Here is a 15,993-nt window from a genome sequence, read left to right as displayed (position 1 = left end):
ATCAAAGTGTGAGCTCCGGCCACCGCTGCACGCCACACACGCACAGCCACGGAGAACAGAACACGCCACTCAGCGAGGCGACCATAGGTCGCAACAGCAGTTTGCACTCAGAATCGGACCAAACAAAGGAGTCTACTTTTCCCTTCTCACTCCACATCTGTTCTGTTATTGTTGTTCGGCTTCTTCTTCTACGAGTATTTGTATGCTCCGCCTCTTCTTCTTTTTTGGTGGAGTTCTGTAGCAGAAAACAGCGCCACACATAGGCCGGGAATAGGTACTACAGTGTTTCAACAGCTAGATGCGTCTTTCCAATGAATCCATCATTACGGAGAACTTTCAGTTCCCCCCTGCTGAGGTAAAATGGGGGGGGGGTCGATTCCAAAATATCTTGTGGTGTGGACGGGGCCTGAGTGGGACTGTGACAGCCTGCTGATCAGCACAAGCACCTGGCAAGCTCCTCCAGTAAAGCTCTTTAACATGCAGTTAGATGTTGTGCACTAAATGCGCTGAAGTTATCATATTTTGCCCTATTGCTGCTTTGATGGACTTATGTTCCTTGAATTTGTATTGTAGATAAATAGATGACGTTTATTGATCCCAATGGCTGGATGGCTGGCCTGCCCCCACTGCTGAAAAGATCAGAGAGGAAACACTGTCTTATCACAGCAACCCCAACTTAAAACCTCTTCCCATGGCTTTGTCGTACTATAGAACTTAAACCAATGGCAACCAACTGACTCCGGGGTGAGGTGCTTTCTGTGTAACTGGGCCTTGAGTTTCCCAAATTCTTAATCACGTGTTTCGCTGTTTGTGTCAGCAACATATTTCTGGCGACAAGGGTGTAATGTAAAAAAATAAAGACAAAGTGCAGCAAAGAGTACCATTGGTGTGGATACATATTTCTACAAGTCTTGGCTTAAAGGGGCAGTTATTTCGGATAGAGCTTGTTTGTCTCTTTGTTGATGTGATATTCCTGCTCTGGATGGGCCGCGAACCCGGGTCCTCGGGTATGGGAGACCGTGGCGTTGCAGTGCCACGGTCTCGCAGGTCTCTTAAGGTGTCGACTGGTGTCAGTTTATTATATGGTCTTATATTTCGCATATGTTCTGTTTGGATTGCTTTTCTAGTGTTTGTGGGGGGAAACTCTTTGTCGCCTGGAGTGGAGATTAAGGTGGGGGAGGTGTGGATCACAAGGAGTAATAAATACCTGTTTTATTAGGGGTAATAGGACATTTGGGCCAGGGAGGAAGGATTTCTAGGCCCCGCCCCTCCCCTTCTGCCCTCTGTTTCTCTTGTAAGGTACCTTGGCTCAGAGCCAATAGTCTGTGGAAGGATGAGGCGAGAACTTCAAAATGAATCAGCAAAAGGGTTGTTAGGAGAAGTTTAGTGCAGTCTAAATTTATTTAAAAAATCTATCGGTGGATGCTGCCAAATGTGCAAAAATAACAGACGTTTGATGAAAAGATAAAAGGGCCTGTCTTGTTGATCTTATCCTGTGTGGCCTGGCTATTTAAGATATCTTTCACCAATGTTCTGGTTCAGACCTCTGAACCCTACCCATGGTGAAGGAGCTCTGAACGAGCTGAACAGACTCTGTTGTACTCTTGACTTTGTTCAATTAAATATATCTTGCAGACAAACTTGTTATTTTAATGATTTATTTGTTCATGTCTCGAGGAAATTGAGATTTCCACCACAATTTGGCGACGAGGATGGGATGTTAAAACAATGCCAAAATGGATCATTAAATCACGTCCCATAAGATTTACCGGACAACTGCAGGGTTTCAACGAGCAGGGTTTCACAGAGCACACAAAAAGTTTCCACAGTGATAGAGGTCTGCCCACAAGCAGTGAGGTCTGTCCCCAAGCAGTGTAGTGCTGCAAAAAGATATATGGATGGAAGTAATGGGAGCAGGGGGGGATGCAGGGGTTGGGAGTCATGAGTTCAAGGTAAAGGATATATGGCAGAGGATGGGAGTGTGACGGAATGGGAGCAGGGGGTAGGTAATGGAAGAATGTGAGGGGGTCATGAGATATAACTGTGAATCACACAGTATATGTAACACAGTATATAGAATATTTTCTATTACACCATCATTACCATCAGTATAATCTTTATACATTGCATATGTAAGCTAAGTTTTCTACCACATCGACGAGTGACATTTACAAACTGCATTCGCAGTGTTGTTGGTGCGGTCCTCCTACTATGCATACTTGCTTACTGCCCCTTAAGTAAGCAAATTTTCCCATCTCTTCCCCCACCTGTTTCTGTATCGATGATGTACCTTTTCTTGTTGTAGGTCTGTCTCAGCAAATACAGCAAGGTGTCTGATTTCAAGAAACATGTGCGCTCAAAGGAACATCGACAGGTGGGCATTAATAAACTTCATATACAATTAAATCAAGTTATTCGCTTCAGTGTTTTGAACTTTTCACTAACCAAAACAATAAAAATGGAAATTAAGTAGTATTCCCGATGGCTACTATGAAGCCTTCAACTGGTGATTTGCACATAATTTGTGATATGGTATATGGATAGGCAGAGATCAGAGTTTCCTTTTCACTTAAACTGCATGCCTTTGGACCATGTGAACACATGGAGATATTGAAAATGCCACAAAAAGTTACTTCCTTATTTTAGGCGATTATACACACGAAAATATAATTCTGATTATTATATTCTATTTCTGCCAATAGGGTATCACTTAATCCTGCACACTAAACCTTTGAACTTAATGAGACTGTTTCATTTTCCTGTTGCTATATTTGTCTTGTCTATATTGAATCTTAATAAACTACCTCTACATTATCTCCCTGTTCTCTACTACCAGAAAATGGAAGAAATCTTCCAGAAAGGTAATACCTCCTCCCCCCCATCCTTTACCAATATGTGTATTAATTTTCTGTCTTTTGTGCACTCTTTACTCAGACTTGATGTCCAGTTGATTAATCTGATCTTTTTTTCTGTTTGCCTCTAGAAAAGTTCAGTGTTCCTGGTAAGCCAGCTTTTTCTTGTTACTGTTAATGGTGTTTGAGAACAAATTTACCAAAATGCATAATGTGTCATTTCAGTTTCAACGACACATTTTGTGTCAAGAGCAGATGAGATAGTACCTAAATACCACTGAGGGAAATATTATGGCTTCAGACTACTGTAATGGCACCAAATGTTCTGCTCTTTCAAGTTTTGTGGGTGCTTGGGGGATAGTTTATCTCCTGATGACTCTTGGTCTCTGAAGTCTTTGTGTCTAGCTACAAAAATGCAGCCTTGTTGATCTTGTGAGGTTATTATTTCCTACATTTGCATGACGTCAAAGTTGGTGAGGATCAAGTTGGACAGAGATCTAACTGGCATACATTGTGCAGTAATAACTCTTGATTGATTATGGACAGAATTTGCTAATTTCGACCATTTGGTCAGAAAAGCACCGTCATCTTTGTACAACATCCAGATGTTTAGCATATTTTGGCTGAATTTCCACAAAATTTGGCTCCAAATAAATGGTTTACATAATGTATAACAAGCTTGTTGAATTGAGATGGTTCAAACTAATTTGAATGTAATTTTCCTACTGCCAATGTCCATCACTCTGTTAGTTTAAAGTTTAAGATTGAATAACATGTTTGACCTGCTCCGATGTGATATTTTTGTTATGTTTCCTCCACAGGCTTCTTTCCCTCCATCGTTTTTATCAATCCAAACAAATATGACATGAAAACACCCAAAATAGGTTAGTTAAGTGTGTTGTCATTCAGTTCATTGTTCATCTTGAATTATTATTTTGAGAAAAGTCAAGGTCTGCTTACTAGCTTTTCCCTGGAAACTTCAAGAATGTAATATATTAAAAGGTTTTAGAAAAAGCTTTTAAGTGAACCTCCAGTTGGATGAAATCTTTGAATTAATACAAATTTAAATGCATTATATAATCTACAGCACAATCTTTGTAATTAAATTGATCTGCTGTGACGCAGGACTGGAATAATAACACATTTTTAAGAAATCTTTTTTGTTGTATTTTAAATGATTAAGAATGTTTGAAGTAATTATATGTTTTTTAATCATCCCTTTTTCCAGGCTTGTCTCTACTGACTCTATGTTTCAGTCCAGAAGAACAGACCTTTTTTTACCTGTGCCACATCTGTGAAGAAAAGTGTTCACATGACAAGATTTTATACCACCTCTCTACTGGTGACCATTGTAGCAGCTACTTTGTAAGAACTGAACATCATTAAATTAACAAGTGTTTTGAATTTGGAAACACAATTTAATTTGTATTGTGTGTTTAAGAACTACACCAACCCCAATGTACTGATTTTCTCCTGGATGCCCACCATGGACATGAGAGTCATTCTGAGGCATGAGCTCACAAAGAAAGTCAAGGAGAATGGGCCTGATTCACTACAGGTCTGTACCCAAAAGTCAGGTATCACAATTGTAAATATATGATAAAACATTAAAGCATCTATATTCAATATCTTTATTTTAACAATGGATCACATGACTATTTGTATATCAAAGGGGTCACTGAACCCTCAGGTCTATGGAATTTTACAATGTCGTCAAGCAACTTTACTCTGTTGGTTCGCCCTCACAGTTCTTAGCAGATTAAAACACCTTGTACACTAGGTTTGCTGTGGAAGTATTCATGTGTATTTATGTGTTCAAAACTAACCCACCGGTGTCATCATCCATTAAATTGTTTTAATAGACATAAAACATATTTGGTTCATTTGTGTATCAGTTGTAGTGCTCTCATTCATTAAATAAACAATCTAATTGTAAAATACTAGTTTTTAATAGTTAGTATTACACTGCAGTTATAGAGTGAAAGTGTGCAGCAGCAGAGCAAGGTCACAGCGCTGACCCAGAAATCAACTGACAAAGAAATGCACAATAGTTCTCACTGGGGTGAGACAAATGAGATATGTGGTAGAAATATATTTACAGAATTCGCAAATTGGAGAATATTTAGGCAGACAAAGTTGTAGAGTTAAAAAATTATTTATTGTCGTCCTTTCATTGATCAAAAGATAAATTGCAATGATAAAAAAGGCAAACCGAGAAACTCACAGTCCAAATCTGTCACCTAGGCTCACACTTTTTTTTCCAAACTTATTAGGAATTTATTTGGCCAACAATCACCCTTTTCCTGTATAACTGATATTTGTGTCCAAGAACGCTAGAACAGTTGTTCAGTTCATATCTGGCCTTCACCCAGATTTATTCTGACCTAACTGTTACTCCAGAACAGTTCTCTGTTGCGTTAACAAGGTTTTTTTGCTTAAATGTACATGGAATGCAGGGAAAATAGAAAATAGTTCAACTCCATAGGGAAAACAACTGAGGTTTACATGTCCAGTGACAATGAGCTTCTCTTGACATAAACCAGGGGTTACTATTAGACGCTGTCCTATCTAGACCCGGACCCACAACTGATAGATCTCTGAGATTTATTATATTATGACAGGGTGTTTCCATTTTACTGGTGGAGCGTTAGCAGTCACTACACTGGTGTAGATCGTTTCCTGTTTGGCCTGCAGACTGTAGTCAGGATGCAGGGGATTTGTGTAAAGGTGGATTCTTTTGTGACGGGTGACTCAAAAAATGAACAAAAAGATAGACTCTCATTAATGGCTAGATTTATTCATTGTACGACAAATAACCCTAGAATAAAGGCAAAGCATGCAATGCAGAATGAGATCTGTGATCTGACTCTCCTTCGTCCAGTCCTGCACTATATGGGGCGGTTTCTTCTGAGTTTGCCGCCCGAGGGCTTTATCCTGCCCCACTGTCTAATCATCCACTCGGACTACTTGGTCAGTCAGAAAGGGCCTGTCTGTTTCACTTTCTCCAGGGCTCAAGCGCCGTCTTCTTCTGGGACCAATCATCTTCCCTGGGGCATAACGTCAGTTGAATATTTGGTCATGAATCATGACCAAGAAAATAAATTACTATATGCATAGACAGTCAAAGCAAAATCTTAATAAGAGCTTCTACAAGAGCTAGATATTTTCCTTACATGTTGGTGGAAACTGTGATGGTTTCCACACGAGTGAAAAATTATAATTCTGAAGCTGAAGGATCTGATAGACTTTATCAGCAGGTTAAGAATGGATGTGCATTTTCACCACCCTTTCTCTTTCTCTGCAGGTTTTGGATTTACCTGCAAAGTTAATGAAAAAGTTTGACACGTGTACCTACTCTGAAGGTATGTGAATCTAAGATTTCCCTGTGGAATATTTGTTTGAGAATTTTATTTAATTGCACATTAATGAAAATGATCTGTCCCCATCTCCCTAGTGATGCACACTCTCAGAAAAAATGGCGACGTTCTCAAGCTGCTTGAAGGTGCTTGCATCTCTTTTTATACTGAAAGATTAGTCAGGAGTCAGGCAGTTGAGTATAGAGTTCCAGGCTAAAAAACGGATTTTACATATGATCAAAACAGGGGTTCCTTTGTTTTAATTAGAACTTCTATGAATCACTTCGTCCAGTTAATATATATCTGCTGAAGTTCAAAAGTTTATTCTTCTCCTTGGAAACAGCAGCGGCATACAGATAAAAAAACAAAAAAACAACAACAATCTCCCCACAAAATATTTACCAGCAGAAGTGGCAGATCTGGAGATTTTAATTATATTTCATGATCCATGTTGGATGAAATCCTGGAAATAATGTAAAAATACATTTTCTCAGTTGAAATATCATATGATATGATCCAAAGCTCCAAAAGATATGTTTCCTGAACTTGTGCAGACAGTAAATGTGCATTTGTAAATTTACTCTTCTATTTTCCGTAGTCTGTCCTTCACTGTTATTTTAACATTTTTTTCCTTTCCATCTAGTTAACAGTCCAAAGAGGGCAATGATCCAATCATACCAAAAAGACAGCGAAAGAAAACATCCACTTCTTGGTCAGTAAACATTTTTAACACATCACCTGGTTATCTAAAAAAGCATGTAATTGTTTAACATATGAATTAAAGCAATTTTGATTGCTGGTAATTCATTTTTCTGGAAAGAAAATGTTTCCCCAGGCCTGAAAAACAAGAAAAGCTAAAGAAATTCAGAGAAAATGTAATTGTTCCCCAAGACATACAGTGAATTAAGTGAATTCATTTGTTAACTCATGTGGAAGAATGTTTACGTATGGGAGAATATGCCTTATATGTCACTATAGAGATAATCATATAATATCAAATTCACCAAAATTATTTGAAATGTGGCCATTCTGTTGTCCTCCTTCAACTAAACTAAAGTTTCTTCTCCTTTTCTATCTTTTCTGGTCTTGGCCGTCTAGGCATGCAGCACCTTGTTGAATGCATTTGTGAAAATCCGCCTGAGAAGAGATACTACCTCTGCACTCTCTGCAAACTAACTCTGGCCACAAACATGATCATCAGACATGTCCTGAGCTTTGACCACATCTTTTGTTACTTTGTAAGTAGCTATGATGATTTAAAACATTCATAAAACAAATCATGGTAATGAAAACAAGTCTTTTGTAGTGGTCCCTTTAGTATGGTTGTGTGGTCCCTTTGGTAGAGTTCTAATGAATTTTGCACTCGTCAAAACCGGGCACCAGCTCCTATCAGAAAAAACTTATATAGCTCAATTAATCTTCATTCAGTCTCATATGATTTTTTTTATTTCACAGTACTTTCTTCAGAAAGTTACCGAGATTGTGTGATTCTTTGATTGGCCAGATTGTACTAAGATACTTTTAACTTTTAATTTTTCTTACTTTAAACAATAATGGAGCTTTACTTGACACATCTTCTGGGGTGTCTTCTTAGCAGCATACAAAACAAAAGCAGCTCCTTATAAAAAAATAATCCGCGGCTATAAATGTACCAATCGGCGTGGTTATTTATTTATCTCTGTTTGAATCAGTTGGGAATAGCTGTCTAAATGCTGCGGGGATAGTTTGTAGCGTGTGTTTTACTCCGTGTTCCGTGTAGTTCCACCTATTGACAAGCTGGGGTGATGTCGGAACTGAACGGAAGGCCCTGAACCGAAAGCCCTGAACCGAAAAGTTCAATACAAATACGTGTATCGTTACACCCCTATCTAACATGGATATTACAAATTTAATCTGTGCAGAAAGTGTGGCACCCCTCTACTTTGCTGAGAAAGGAATGTTACAGTTACAACAAGTCCTTCACAACCTTGATGCTCAATCTAGCAAAGCAGACAGAAGAAATTCATGGAACCGCAACCTCTGATATGAAGGTAATAGTTTTTTGGTGCATATAATATAAGTCTTTTGGTGCATGTATAATAGGTGCAACTCACTGTTTGCCCAACTCGATACTTTTGTTTATATTAATGTGAAGCTATATGATTTTCTGTTGCAGCAAGTGAGCCTGGAGCCTGCTGAGTTCACATCAGTGAATTTCACTTGTTATGCAGAAGGTGGATACTGCTTCTTATGTCTTGCATTTCTCTAAATGTACTGACTCTTCAGTGGAACCCAGAATGATGTTTTACTAACTTAGCCTTTGGTGGCCTTTAGCCTTGAAGAAACTGGAATCCATCACAAAGGACAAGGACGGTAGCAGCTTGGTAACAGACATCAACCCAGGGAAAAAGCTGGGTATGTATCATTTCAGTGTAAAATATATTTTTTTTCATTTTTCAGTGTACCAACTAAGCTGTCTGGGGTGTTCAGACCAAATGTGAAGTGAATTTTTGTTTGAAAAACCAATACGATCCTGTGGTTTGTCGCACAAATATTCACACTAACCTGCGAATATTCGCATATTTTAGACACAAACATCTCAACACTGATTGGCTTTGGTGACATTGCACCATGCTAATGTTTCGCTCAAGTTTGCAAATTACGCAAATTTTGCATCATCATGTCGTATGCGTCTTTGCTTTGTATGTAATCCCATTGCCTGATTGGCTTTCATGACTGTGGTGGAAATCTCGATTTCCTCAAGGAATGAACAAATCAATCATTCAAATATAACAAGTTTGTCTACGAGTCATATTTAATTGAAACAAATTCAAGAGTACAACAGAGTCTGTTCAGTTAGTTCAGGGCTCCTTCACCATGGAATGGTTCAGAGGTCAGATCATACAGAAAAGACATCTTAAATAGCGAGGCCTAGGCGGCCGGGGTCAACAAGAGTGTTGGCCTTATCATCTCCCTGAATCCTTCTTCCTGGCCCAAATGTCTTACTACCCCCGTAAACAGTCTTTCCCACATACCATCTTTCGCTCAAGTTCAAATATGAAGTCACGCAAAAAATTAGCTTTGCATTTGGTCTGAACCTCTACACCTTGTCGTCATTGATTATAAGCACCTGAAACATATGCTGTTCCAAGCATCATTGTAATTTTGTCTCTAATGCAGGATATTTCCTCAGACTGCATTAATGACAGAAGCTTGACAGTAAATTAAATGTAATGCATTCAACAGCGTGGCATCAACAATTAAATGCTTCTTTTTGGTCTGTTTTTCCTTTGCAGAGTTTCGGTCACAGTTGATCAAAGTGTCAGCAGAGCCTGCAGAACCATTGCACCACAAAATACGCTGTCAGGTAATAAATTAAAAAAATTACAACAACAAATTTTTGTCCCCCTTTTCTTTTGTTTCACCCTTGTGTCTCCTTGTTGCAGGACTGCAGCATAACCTTTGAGAATGTATCTCAATATATGCAACATGTGTCACAGAGGAAACACAAAGAGGTATATCAAGATTATCAAATCTTTTACAGTATATTATTGATAATTCAATATACGCTACAAAATCATATCCTACTCAGATATATTTTAAACGTTTTTTCCCCCAGATGTTGGAGAAAGTCTTTAAAGGTACCCAGTGACTTTTTTCTCATTTAAAATTTTTGTGTGTTGTTAGGCTCATTTGAATTTGATGTAATCATTTCCCCTTTTCTTTCAGCTGTTTTTCATGGTAGTGAACAAAGAGGTACAATATTCTCTTAAACTCATCAAACCACATTGGCCAATGTCTGAAAATAGATGTAAATTGGTCTGTTTTTTATTATATATTTTATATCATATAACAGATTAAGCTTCAAACAAACAGCAATACATTTTTGTCCTTTTTATCAATGCAGATGATGCATTTTTTTATATTTTCTTTACAATAATGTATCACAATTTCAAAGGAGTTGTTTCCTGTCATTACAGTGGATTATATTCAGCCTCTGTTCTTCTCTTCCTTTCTAGGATCTTTTAAATTGAGTCTGGGCTTATATGATTATGTCCAAGAGGGTTTGAAGCAAAATCAGCCAGTTATTGGTGAGCTAACCCACATGTTATCAAAGTGTTCTTGTTAGGTCTAAAATTTGAGAAAGATCTTATTTCCTTTTGTCTTATTGTTTCTTTGCTTAGGTGTACCCCTGGTCGTGGCATGTGTGAGCTCTCAGGTTCAGGCAGAAGCTATTTATGTGTGCTTTGCTTGTGAGGACTGTTTCCCTGAGTCTTCTCTCAAGCAACACTTTGAAAGTCAAAAACATCTCATACACACATTGGTGAGCTTCTGTCAAATTTATTTTTGTGAATGTTTCGTATTGGCTGCACTAATGTGGAGGTAGTTGGAAGTGATTGTAGATTGTTTGTGAGGTGCCATGCAGCTGTGTGTTTCTTTAGTTATGTGTGTGTCTTGTGTTCATAATGTTGGGGTGTGAAACCCTTTCTTATATATTTGGTATGTGTTCTCACAGAGCATTTAATGTGATGTATTTTTTCAGGTCACAGTAACTCAAAACTGGGCCAGATATTCTGCATATTTTCGACCTGCCCAGTCCCAACATCTAACCCCAGTATTTTCAGATCTTTCCATTCTGTATTTTTTTTATAGTTTGAATCCACACAAATATAGGAGTTATTACATAGTATTCAACACAGAATATAAAGTTAAAGGGATTTTGATTAGGTTATCTATTTTAATAAACAGAATTAATTTATCTTTGTTATTGTTGCTTTACGCTGCAGAGAGATTGGCTTCTGTACTTTTGAGAACCAAAAATACCTGTGGTGCAAAAATCAATGGAGAAAAAAAAGGCAGATTCAGATTCTACATTAAAAAAAAAATTCACGTAGGTAATAACCAGCTTTTATTGTCGTTTTTTTTAGCTCTACCGGAATCCCTGGCGACTCCCTTTTGCCTGGAAGGACGATCTGAATGTGAAAGCCTTGAAGTCGATGGCGTGGGAAGAGGATAATGAAAGGGGAGCAAAGCAGATGTTGCTGATGGTAAAATATACATATTTTTTTCTTTCTAATGTTGACTATTCATCATACTACTAATAACCCTAGAATCGGGCAAAGCATGCAAAGCAGAATGAGATCTGGGATCTGACTCACCTTTGTTCAGCCCACCAAAATATAGGACGATTTCTACTGAGCTTATTACTACCTTAAAAGTTGTCTTGCCCCCATTTCTAATCGGCACCGGGACCCCATGGTCGGTAACACAAATGGCTGTATCTGTCCTGTTATTGTAGCCACAAAACATATGGGATAGACATTACACTGCTACATAAACATTTCTTACTCACAATTACAAAAAAAAAATTTTTTTCCCTTCTCAGGTTCTTGATATCCCATACCATATTTTTCAGAGCCTCACCCCACCTAGCTACCAGCAAGGTAAGAATTGGTCTTACATCAAATTATTCAGAGTTGGTTGAGGAAACAAATTCACGCCAATTTTCCTCTCCGCACTAACATTATTTTAGTAATTATAATGTCTTTGTTTTTTCTTTCTTTTAAAAAGTATGACCTACTTTCGTTCTTGATTTTGTCTGCAGTGATGAAGAGACTTGAACTACACCACACTCTCTTAAAGAATGGAGGTTTGTAATGATATGACTTTTAGTCTGAAATAAGATGAAGGAAATCGTACACCTTTGCAACTTTCATTTGACCTGTGCATATTTGTCTCTTATTCCTGTGCAGTTCCACAGTGTGAAACATACAGGAAATTCCAAACTCCAGAACAAAATGAGAGATTTCCTCTACTTGGTGAGTACTACTGGAAAGAGAAAGTCTGGCCAGAAATCAGAAGTTCACCACGGATGTTTCTGATATTTCTCGCCCTCGTTATCTTAGGCAAATGTTTCCTGGTCATGCACAGTGTGTGTGTAAGAAGGCATCAGCTCACAGAAATGGGATTTCTGTGTTTGCTCTGTCAGAGGAAGCTGTCTGAGGGTGAATTCTACGCTCATGTGTTCAGTTGGGAACATGTTAAAATGTTTCTGGTGAGTATTTTTACTTGTCAAGCTTGTCATTGTATTATTTTTCCCTTTTGTGAGTGATTAACCTTTTGCTCAATACTTTGTGTAATTATTTAGGGTTCCCTGATAGTGCAAAGACAGGCATTAAGGCAGGACTATGCTGGAATTTACACCAGGAGCACCTTATTGTGTAACATACTATATATTGGTGGGGTTAAGATATATTTCGGCCTTACCGGGAAAAATATATATAACTCGGTGTGGTCATTTTTTTTAAATTATCAAGATATCACTGCAGTTCTTTCTTTTTTTTCAACGAGGAGTTACTTACTTACATTAGTCTTGTATTGTTGCCACCACTGCCAAATGCAGTGTCACATTTTAAATGATTTGTGTGTTGTGACGATGTATCACTTCAAAAGACATACTATCCTACTAATGAATTTACAGTTGATAATACAAACTATTCACAGGAATAGACTTTATCTGAGATAAAATGTTGTTTTTCTAATTTGAATGTTGCTCTTATGGCCAGCTCATTCATTCCTTCTGGTTTTGATCAAAAAATTATAGGATATATTTTCCCAGCTTTATTCAACTTTATTGAAGTCATTTTTTACATATTGCACTAGGTACAATCAAGTACAAGATACAGGAGAGCCAGTCAGAGAAGTCAGCTGTGAGCAAAAATTTGCAATCACCGCGTTTTTCTCTTTGTTTTGTTGGGGTTCCCTGCATATTAATGTACTTATTTGACAAGCAAAATGCAGTAGTGATGTGAACAAGATGATATTTAGATGTCTGTGAATATTTTGTGTGTGTGTGTGTGTGTGTGTGTGTGCGTGTGCGTGCGTGTGTGTGTAGGACCGCTTCCATCCAGGCTCGCTGAATTCAAACACTGACACTGACACATTACTGGACTTGGCGAAACAGGCAGCACATATTCACCCCATTCAAAGTGTGCAGGTAATCAATATTAGAAATCTGATTTCTGTTCAGTCTTCATGCAGCATCTCTTCTTTCTGTGCTTTTAAATGCAATATTTTTGACCTTCAAAGGAAATAAAGTTGGACAAGCCCATTTGGGAGCCGTGCACCTACCTCAAAAGTGAGTGTGTGTATTGCAATGTATGTCAACATCTGTAATCTGTGAACAGGTTTCTTGATTATTCTTGCACCACTTTTGTTTCAGCAACATATATACTGGCATCTGCAAAAAGAAGACATGGGGGAGCAAAGCTTGAAATTGCCATTACACCTCGAAAGAGGCTGTGTAAGCTCACCCCAACATATTTTAACCAAACATTTGGAGTCATGTAGATGTTTAACAACACTACACTTCTCTACCTCATGCAGATTATTATATTGATTATAATGAAACACATTTTTTGATTGGATCTATTTCTCAGTCCCCAGGGAAACTCTGAAAGAGATGGGCAAGGACAGTGTGAGAGATGAGAGTCAGAACAGCTGGATGATGGATGGATCTGAAAACAAGAACAATCAAAATTCTACAGACAATGAGAACACCCCGAAACAGATTTCGGTAGAACTTGGCTCTGAAACCCTCAATAAATGCTGTGTAGGAAGTGAAGAAAATGCAGACAAGGGAGCCCACAAGGAAGTTCCTACTCCAAGTGAGCCAGAATCAGAGAAGACAAGTGGGGTGTTTTCAAAAACTAGTCCAGGTGTAGGAAAGAACGCAGCTGGGGAGACATGCCAGAGGATAAAAGAGGAGAAAAAGGATGAGATAATTGAAGAGATTAACAAGGAGAGAATGGAGGAGTTGGTGGAGATAAAGAATGAGATAAAGGAGGAAGAAAATGTGGTCGAGCTTACAATTACAAAACCAATTTTGGAGAAAGAAAGCTGCCAGAACACAGACAACGGAGATGGAGCAGAAACTGGAAAACAAAACGGCAAAGATGTCTTGACACAGTTGAAGAGTTGCACTTACAAAGAAAAGAAAAGAAAAGGAAACAGCATGTCTGAAAATTTACAAGAGGACACATGTTCTAATGGGGATGTGGGGAGAGAGAGGGCAAATAAAAGGCAGCGACTCGATTTGAAAGAAGATGCATCTTGTGAAGAATCCCAAAATATGCCAAGTGGTGGACTGAGGGGGGTGATGACCATCGACGAGGGAGAGAGTGGCAAGCCTAGTCACAAGACTGCCAACAAATATAAAGGTATTTAAAATACATACTTTTAGTTTGTGTGTGTTTGTGAAAATTGCTTAGTCTGTGTTTGTCTATGGCTCTTTCAGTGTCTCCTAAAAAGCAGAACCAACAAGAAGCTCAGCTGTGGCAGTTTATCAAGAAGACGAGCCGAGAGCCCGTGATCGGTCAGTTTTTGTTTTTTTCCAATAAGGATTCTATCTTTGTCATGCATTGTTAAAACAAAAAAACTGAATGTGTTTTCATTAACATTATTCTGATCGGTCAAATCTTAACAGTATCTTTTTGATATTTTGTCATTTGAGTTCTTTCTCCAGTTTGTTTGACCCTAAGACCATTTTAATCCCAAAGATAAAAAATGTTGGTTTAAACTGTTTAGAGAGGATTTTTTTAATGATGCAGGAAATTATTGTATTAGAGGATAATGACACTTTTTAAAACTTTTAGTTATTATATTTCTGATTCTTTTATTAAATGTTTCACATTCATCAGGGCTGATGATTTAAATAGAGAATTGATGATTATTTCTTGCCACGTGGAAGTTTCACACAATGTTAAAAATAAACACTATATTTTCTAGGCTTAGGTGCACTTCTTGAATGCAATTGTGATCGACGTGACCCCATCTACCTCTGTCAGTGCTGCTCTCTGAAGCTCCTGGAAAGTAACATCGTCAGCCATGTTACTGGATTTTACCATCAGAAGATGTACCTAATGGTAAGTACATTTCAAAGAATAGCTACCATGGTTATTGGTTATTATGCTGTCCTGCTACTCTGACATTTTTTTTGATCTCATATAAACGATGGAAATGTCGAAGAAATCATAGCTTGCTACTAGAAGATGGCAGCTAGCATTAATCCTACTGTTGTGCTAAACTTAGTTGTTAAGCATAATTGAAAATCTATGTAGAGCTCATATACTTGTGGATTCCAATGTTTTTTGGGGGTTTTTTTTAAATACTGAAGGGAAAGGTCTGGAAATACTGGGGTTCAGAGTTCAGAGAGCTATATTGTCCCCCAAGGGGAAATTTGATCTGCAGTTGGCAGTTGTAGTTGGGGTGAGATGGTGGGTGTTGTAGTTGTGATGCCTCCCCCCTGTGTATGTTTCTGACATTAGGGGTTAAAGAAAATCCAACTTGGGAACCAGGTGATGAGCAAGATCAAACATTTGGCTGCTTTGACTGAACAATATGAAGGATATGGAGAGGCTCAGGTTTGGACCAAGTCTTGAACATGAGTTTACAATATTCCATTTTCCTTTGGTTTTACTTATTGTTGTTTATGTCTGGACCTTCAGGTTGTTAATCTGGATGAAAAGACTTACAAGAACATCTCAAAACAAGGCTTTGATTCAGGTATGGGTGCACCTTTCCTAAATTTTGAGCATGTTTAATTTTTTTTCTGGTTTTGGTGAAAGTTCTTTCAGTGTGCTATTTTTTCTGTGTTAGCCATAAAGACTGCAAAGGCGCTTCAGGCTCAGCAGGAAGGCAGGCATGAACCCACTCTAACCTCAGCTTTGCCTTGTGCTCAACCTATGCACTCCTCAGTCACCGCTCACGCTCAACTTGATCACTGTGGGACTGATAACACCCAGGTC

General features: G+C 38.3%; 1 protein-coding gene across 6 annotated transcripts in view; it reads left to right on the top strand.

Annotated features, from left to right (window-relative positions):
* LOC118292393 overlaps positions 1-15,993 on the top strand; it is a 32,757-nt gene that overhangs the window by 7,101 nt on the left and 9,663 nt on the right. For 5 of the 6 annotated variants that reach the window (XR_004786892.2, XR_004786891.2, XM_035621318.2 and 2 more), the window contains exons 2-34: positions 2,306-2,374; positions 2,837-2,861; positions 2,984-3,001; positions 3,674-3,736; positions 4,081-4,217; positions 4,294-4,410; positions 6,157-6,214; positions 6,307-6,354; positions 6,852-6,920; positions 7,307-7,446; positions 8,110-8,238; positions 8,364-8,421; positions 8,522-8,602; positions 9,484-9,554; positions 9,634-9,702; positions 9,780-9,828; positions 9,917-9,943; positions 10,207-10,278; positions 10,372-10,511; positions 11,116-11,235; positions 11,574-11,631; positions 11,793-11,837; positions 11,941-12,006; positions 12,094-12,242; positions 13,083-13,184; positions 13,277-13,325; positions 13,410-13,490; positions 13,627-14,406; positions 14,484-14,561; positions 14,975-15,111; positions 15,514-15,609; positions 15,694-15,751; positions 15,845-15,990. Coding sequence is in view for 4 of the 6 variants with exons in the window: in XM_035621318.2 (XP_035477211.2) it covers positions 2,306-2,374; positions 2,837-2,861; positions 2,984-3,001; positions 3,674-3,736; positions 4,081-4,217; positions 4,294-4,410; positions 6,157-6,214; positions 6,307-6,354; positions 6,852-6,920; positions 7,307-7,446; positions 8,110-8,238; positions 8,364-8,421; positions 8,522-8,602; positions 9,484-9,554; positions 9,634-9,702; positions 9,780-9,828; positions 9,917-9,943; positions 10,207-10,278; positions 10,372-10,511; positions 11,116-11,235; positions 11,574-11,631; positions 11,793-11,837; positions 11,941-12,006; positions 12,094-12,242; positions 13,083-13,184; positions 13,277-13,325; positions 13,410-13,490; positions 13,627-14,406; positions 14,484-14,561; positions 14,975-15,111; positions 15,514-15,609; positions 15,694-15,751; positions 15,845-15,990 (3,405 nt within the window). In the remaining 2 variants the exon portion in view is untranslated. The remainder of the gene's footprint in view (positions 1-2,305; positions 2,375-2,836; positions 2,862-2,983; positions 3,002-3,673; positions 3,737-4,080; positions 4,218-4,293; positions 4,411-6,156; positions 6,215-6,306; positions 6,355-6,851; positions 6,921-7,306; positions 7,447-8,109; positions 8,239-8,363; positions 8,422-8,521; positions 8,603-9,483; positions 9,555-9,633; positions 9,703-9,779; positions 9,829-9,916; positions 9,944-10,206; positions 10,279-10,371; positions 10,512-11,115; positions 11,236-11,573; positions 11,632-11,792; positions 11,838-11,940; positions 12,007-12,093; positions 12,243-13,082; positions 13,185-13,276; positions 13,326-13,409; positions 13,491-13,626; positions 14,407-14,483; positions 14,562-14,974; positions 15,112-15,513; positions 15,610-15,693; positions 15,752-15,844; positions 15,991-15,993) is intronic. The other variant, XM_035621317.2, reaches the window with a different exon arrangement.

Source organism: Scophthalmus maximus, chromosome 22, assembly GCF_022379125.1.
Source record: "Scophthalmus maximus strain ysfricsl-2021 chromosome 22, ASM2237912v1, whole genome shotgun sequence".
In the NCBI taxonomy this organism is placed as follows: Eukaryota; Metazoa; Chordata; class Actinopteri; order Pleuronectiformes; family Scophthalmidae; genus Scophthalmus; species Scophthalmus maximus.
Note: the sequence above shows the minus strand (reverse complement) of the source record. Positions and strands in the feature narration are given on the sequence as shown.